Consider the following 5,844-nt stretch of genomic DNA (forward strand, 5'->3'; position numbering starts at 1 on the left):
TCAACACTGCGTGCGGACTGAGGATGGAGTGTGTGAGCTGTTGAGTGTTGTGTTGGAGTAGCAGTAACAGACCTGAGAGAAGGGCTACCCGACGGTGCAGGGTGGAGACGGCCTCCGGAGCGTCTGAGCACAGCCTCCTTCAGGATCCTACGTCGGGAAGCGGAGGTTTTTGACCGGGATGACGGCCGCCGATCAGGTCCGGCGGCAGACCGGCGGCCCAGTGCAGGAGATGTAGCCGGTGAAGGAGATGCAACAGTGTCGGCAGGCACTGTGCGCCGAAAGAGATCCGAATCAGGGAGACTCGAAGCCGCAGGTGCATCCGCTGGATGGACCGGAGTGTCGTTAGACAAGGCTGCATAGCGGTTGGAGAGGCCGATGTGCGGAGGAGAGGCAGCCCCATCCGAGCCTATCCACTGCATGTTATCGCTCTACATTGTTCACTTTCTCTACATTTCATACTGTGAACCTTTGCACATTCCTTGGTCAGTATTTTGCACATAATTGCACAAACTTTACATCTCAAGCATATTGTACATATCTATTTAAAATATATTCTAAAATTTTAAATACCATGGCAAATTCAAATTCATTGTATGTGAACGCTTACTCAACAATAAAACTGTTTCAAATTCTGTTATCATCAGTCACATAATTTTTTATATTCAGATCAAGCTCAGACAGTGGCTAGACACCTAAACCATTATTCAAAGGACCCTGAAAATAATTATCAATAACAACATTTGAATCAACAACCCATATATAGTCAAATAACTGATCTGGAATATGGAAATTGTTTATATCATTACTTGTGTTATATTTCTCCACAAAAGGTTCAACAAAATTAATTAATTACTTATTTTATTGTGTCTTTATGAGAATTGAGAAATATTTATTTAATCGTGGATTAAGTTTATAAACATAACTTTTCAACTTTAGACTTTTGCTCAACAATGAAGTTATAGCAGACCTTGCAATTATTTTAGGCAGGAAACTGAAAATATAATTTCCCTGCAGGAGTCAATAAATGTTCATGTTGAAACAACAGGAGTTGCTGTGGTTGTAGACGTAAGGTCCACACTACTCATGAGGTTTAGAGTGATGTCTGATGGCAGCCCTTGTCTCACCAGTTCATCTCTAATCTGGAGAGAAAAAAACAGTGGCGCTGAGATTTGATTACTGCTTTCGCAAATGTTATGGTTCTGTTTTAAGTGGAGAAATGGATATAAGGAAATAAACTTAACAAAATAAAAGACATTCAGAGTGCATCACCAAAGATCAAATGGCAGGTTATGTGATGATAAATGCATCATTGGAAAGTCTTTGATACTCGCTGGCTGCTTTCAAAACAAAAGAACATTTTAAGCACCGCTAATTCACCCTCGTGCCTACTTGTGCAATCTTCCTTCTTCCATGAATTTAAACTTTCTGTATCATTTATTGATACACAAACTTTATTCAACATTGTTGCTCAGTTTTTTATGCCCATATTGAAAATTTACATAAAAACAGGTTGCTGTTGTAATATTGTTATTCTCAAAATAAATTTCACATTAGTTGAGTGAGTTTTCTGATGTTGACTGTTGCCCTCTAGATTAAGTGCAGTTCTCTGATGCTTTGTGTAGGAGCCATATTTGTTGTTTTCCTCCAAAGCCACAGGGGGCATATTGGATTGTGCTTTTAAGGCCGATGCTGACCTTAGGTAATTTAAGTTCCTGTATTGATGCAAACAACTGTTGATTGAAGAAGAGGAGCACACAGTTTTAACTGTGCTCGGATTATGTTTGTATTTTATGTTAAATGACTTTGTATTATTTATTGGAAGTGGTCAGTGTACGCTGTGAAGGACACAGGAAATAAAAGACTGGACATTGTTTTTCTGAGTACATGTTAGAAACAATAAACCAAACTAGCAACCAGTAGCGACTAAGTCTAGGACATACTCACTACACTTTGACAGGATTTCTGATTACATAAGAAAAGACTGACCTGTTGTATGAGGTTATTCTTGATGTAGTCCTTAGACAGTGAAGATGAGGATGAGATCCTCATTCTCAGACCTATGACAACTAGAATCACAGTGTCTCAACATTATCATGCAGGCCAGAGGAGTGTTGAAACAGAGTTTTACAGCTTTCGTAGATGAGGGCTTCATTTGCAGTTAAGTACAGTACCATTGTTCTCACTTAGCTACCTCACTTGTCATTTTGCTAGGTTTATTTCCATGATATTTCCATTGATAGATGATAACAGTGTGTACAATGTACCCTCTCTATCTGTCTTTGTCATACTCACATGGATTTGAGACTGGAGTTACAGATGTATTGGTAGTTGTTGTGGTTAGTGGGGTACTTGTTGAGGAGGTGGTGGGCACGCAGGTTGTAGCTACTGTTGAGTTTGTTGGATTTATATACAAAAAATAGATTAAAGGTGAGGTGCTTTGTGGGGTTGTTGTGGTTGTTGTGGGGATAGTTGTATTTGGTCGTGTAGTGGTTGAAGCAATTGTTGTTGTTGTTGTAGTTGGTACAATGGTGGATGCTGTGGATAATGTGGTAGTTATTGAGGGAATGGTTGCCGTGCTTTGTGTTGTTGTTGTGGTTGGTGTAGTGGTGGTTGTAGTTGGCATGGTAATTGTTGAAGCAGTAGTGGTTGTAGTTTGTGTTGTTGAAGTTGGTGTAGTGATAGTTGCAGTCATTTGGGGAATGGTTGTAGTAGTTTGTGTGGTAGTTGAAGTTGGTGTAGTGATTGGTGTAGTTGGTGGGGTGGTTGTTGATACAATGTTAGTTGAAGTTTGTGTGGTTGTTGTAATTGGTGTGGTGACGGTTGTAGTTGGCATGGTAGTTGTTGAAGTGGTGGTGGTTATAGTTTGTGTTGTTGTGGTAGTGGCTGTTGTGGTTAGTGGGGTAGATGTTGAAGGAATGGTGGTTATGCTTTGCGTGGTTTGTGTAGTGATGGTTGTAGTTGTTGAGGGAATGGTGGTTGTAGTTTGTGTGGTTGTTGCAGTTGGTGTAGTAATGGTTGTAGTCGTTAAGGGAATGGTGGTTGTAGTTTGTGTGATAGTTGTAGATGGTGTAACGCTGGCTGTAGTTGATGGGGTTGTTGTTGGGGGAATGGTTGTAGTAGTTTGTGTGGTAGTTGTTGTTGATGATACAATGTTGGTTGTAGTTTGTGCAGTTGTTGTAATTGGTGTGGTGGTGGTTACTGTGGTTGGTTGGGTACTTGTTGAGGGAATGGTGGTTGTGCTGTGTGTGGTTGTAGTGGTGGCTGTAGTTGGTGGGGTGGTTGTTGAAGGAATAGTGGTTGTTTGCGTGGGTATAGGAGTTGGTGTAGTTGTGTTTGGTATAGTTATGGTTGTAGTTGTTGGGATAGTTGTTGGAGGAATGGTTGTAGTAGTTTGTGTTGTAGTTGGTGTAGTGATTGGTGTAGTTGGTGGGGTTGTTGATACAATGTTAGTTGTAGTTTGTGTGGTTGTTGTAATTGGTATGGTGGTAGTTGCTACAGTTAGTTGGGTAGTTGTTGAGGGAATGGTGGTGGTGCTTTGTGTGGTTGTTGTAGTGGTGGCTGTGGTTGGTGGGCTAGTTGTTGAAGCAATAGTTGTTGTTTGTGTGGGTATAGGAGTTGGTGTAGTTGTGTTTGGCGTAGTTATGGTTGTAGTTGTTGGGATAGTTGTTGGGGGAATGGTTGTAGTGATTGGCGTAGTTGGTTGGGTTGTTGTTGATACAATGTTAGTTGTAGTTTGTGCGGTTGTTGAAATTGGTGTGGTGGTGGTTACTGGGGTTAGTTGGGTAGTTGTTGAGGGAATGGTGGTTGTGCTTTCTGTGGTTGTTGTTGTGGTGGCTGTAGTTGGCAGGGTAGTTGTTGAAGCAGTAGTGGTTGTAGTTTGTGTTGTTGTCGTAGTGGCTGTTGTGGTTAGTGGGGTAGATGTTGAAGGAATGGTGGTTATGCTTTGCGTGGTTTGTGTAGTGATGGTTGTAGTCATTGAGGGAATGGTTGTACTAGTTTGTGTGGTAGTTGGAGTTGGTGTAGTGATTGGTGTAGTTGGTGGGGTTGTTGTTGATACAATGTTAGTTGCAGTTTGTGTGGTTGTTGTAATTGGTGTTGTTGTGGTTAATGTGGTTAGTTGGATAGTTGTTGAGGGAATGGTGGTTGTGCTTTGTGTGGTTGTAGTGGTGGCTGTAGTTAGTGGGGTAGTTGTTGAACTAATAGTGGGTGTTTGCGTTGTTGTTGTGGTGGTGGTTGTAGTTGATGGGGTTGTTGTTGATACAATATTAGTTGTAGTTTGTGCGGTTGTTGAAATTGGTGTGGTGGCGGTTACTGTGGTTAGTTGGGTAGTTGTTGAGGGAATGGTGATTGTGCTTTCTGTGGTTGTGGTGGTGGTTGTAGTTGGCATGGAGGTTGTTGAAGCAGTAGTGGTTGTAGTTTGTGTTGTTGTCGTAGTGGCTGTTGTGGTTAGTGGGGTAGATGTTGAAGGAATGGTGGTTATGCTTTGCGTGGTTTGTGTAGTGATGGTTGTAGTCATTGAGGGAATGGTTGTACTAGTTTGTGTGGTTGTTGCAGTTGGTGTAGTAATGGCTGTAGTCGTTAAGGGAATGGTGGTTGTAGTTTGTGTGGTAGTTATAGTTGGTGTAACGCTGGCTGTAGTTGATGGGGTAGTTGTTGATACAATGTTGGCTGTAGTTTGTGTGGTTGTTGTAATTGGTGTGGTGGTGGTTGCTGTGGTTAGTTGGGTAGTTGTTGAGGGAATGGTGGTGGTGCTTTGTGTGGTTGTTGTAGTGGTGACTGTGGTTGGTGGGCTAGTTGTTGAAGCAATAGTTGTTGTTTGTGTGGGTATAGGAGTTGGTGTAGTTATGGTTGTAGTTATTGGGATAGTTGTTGGGGGAATGGTTGTAGTAGTTTGTGTGGTAGATGGTGTAGTGATTGGTGTAGTTGGTGGGGTTGTTGTTGATACAATATTAGTTGTAGTTTGTGCGGTTGTTGAAATTGGTGTGGTGGCGGTTACTGTGGTTAGTTGGGTAGTTGTTGAGGGAACGGTGGTTGTGCTTTCTGTGGTTGTTGTGGTGGTGGTTGTAGTTGGCATGGAGGTTGTTGAAGCAGTGGTGGTTGTAGTTTGTGTTGTTGTTGTGGTGGTGGTTGTAGTTGGCATGGAGGTTGTTAAAGCAGTGGTGGTTGTAGTTTGTGTTGTTGTAGTTGGTGTAGCGATAGCTGTAGTCATCGAGGGAATGGTTGAAGTAGTTTGTGTGGTAGTTGGAGTTGGTGTAGTGATTGGTGTAGTTGGTGGGGTTGTTGTTGATACAATGTTAGTTGTAGTTTGTGTGTTTGTTGAAATTGGTGTGGTGGTGGTTACTGGGGTTAGTTGGGTAGTTGTTGAGGGAATGGTGGTGGTGCTTTGTGTGGTTGTTGTAGTGGTGGCTGTGGTTGGTGGGCTAGTTGTTGAAGCAATAGTTGTTGTTTGTGTGGGTATAGGAGTTGGTGTAGTTGTGTTTGGCATAGTTATGGTTGTAGTTATTGGGATAGTTGTTGGGGGAATGGTTGTAGTAGTTTGTGTGGTAGATGGTGTAGTGATTGGTGTAGTTGGTGGGGTTGTTGTTGATACAATATTAGTTGTAGTTTGTGCGGTTGTTGAAATTGGTGTGGTGGCGGTTACTGTGGTTAGTTGGGTAGTTGTTGAGGGAACGGTGGTTGTGCTTTCTGTGGTTGTTGTGGTGGTGGTTGTAGTTGGCATGGAGGTTGTTGAAGCAGTGGTGGTTGTAGTTTGTGTTGTTGTTGTGGTGGTGGTTGTAGTTGGCATGGAGGTTGTTAAAGCAGTGGTGGTTGTAGTTTGTGTTGTTGTAGTTGGTGTAGCGATAG

At 42.3% G+C, this 5,844-nt stretch overlaps 1 protein-coding gene across 1 annotated transcript; it reads right to left on the reverse strand.

Moving 5' to 3' along the window:
• Positions 1 to 2,244: 2,244 nt before the first annotated feature.
• Positions 2,245 to 5,485, reverse strand: LOC123979868 (mucin-2-like). Its single transcript, XM_046063977.1, has one exon. It carries the CDS (start codon positions 5,483 to 5,485, stop codon positions 2,270 to 2,272), a length of 3,216 nt encoding a protein of 1,071 aa, XP_045919933.1. The 3' UTR covers positions 2,245 to 2,269.
• Positions 5,486 to 5,844: the final 359 nt, after the last annotated feature.

The sequence above is a fragment of the Micropterus dolomieu genome, linkage group LG12 (assembly GCF_021292245.1).
Source record: "Micropterus dolomieu isolate WLL.071019.BEF.003 ecotype Adirondacks linkage group LG12, ASM2129224v1, whole genome shotgun sequence".
In the NCBI taxonomy this organism is placed as follows: Eukaryota; Metazoa; Chordata; class Actinopteri; order Centrarchiformes; family Centrarchidae; genus Micropterus; species Micropterus dolomieu.

Bases quoted from the DNA above. Each gene is read 5' to 3' on its own strand.
- LOC123979868 (XM_046063977.1), bottom strand. From the start codon at position 5,485: ATGCCAAACACAACTACACCAACTCCTATACCCACACAAACAACAACT.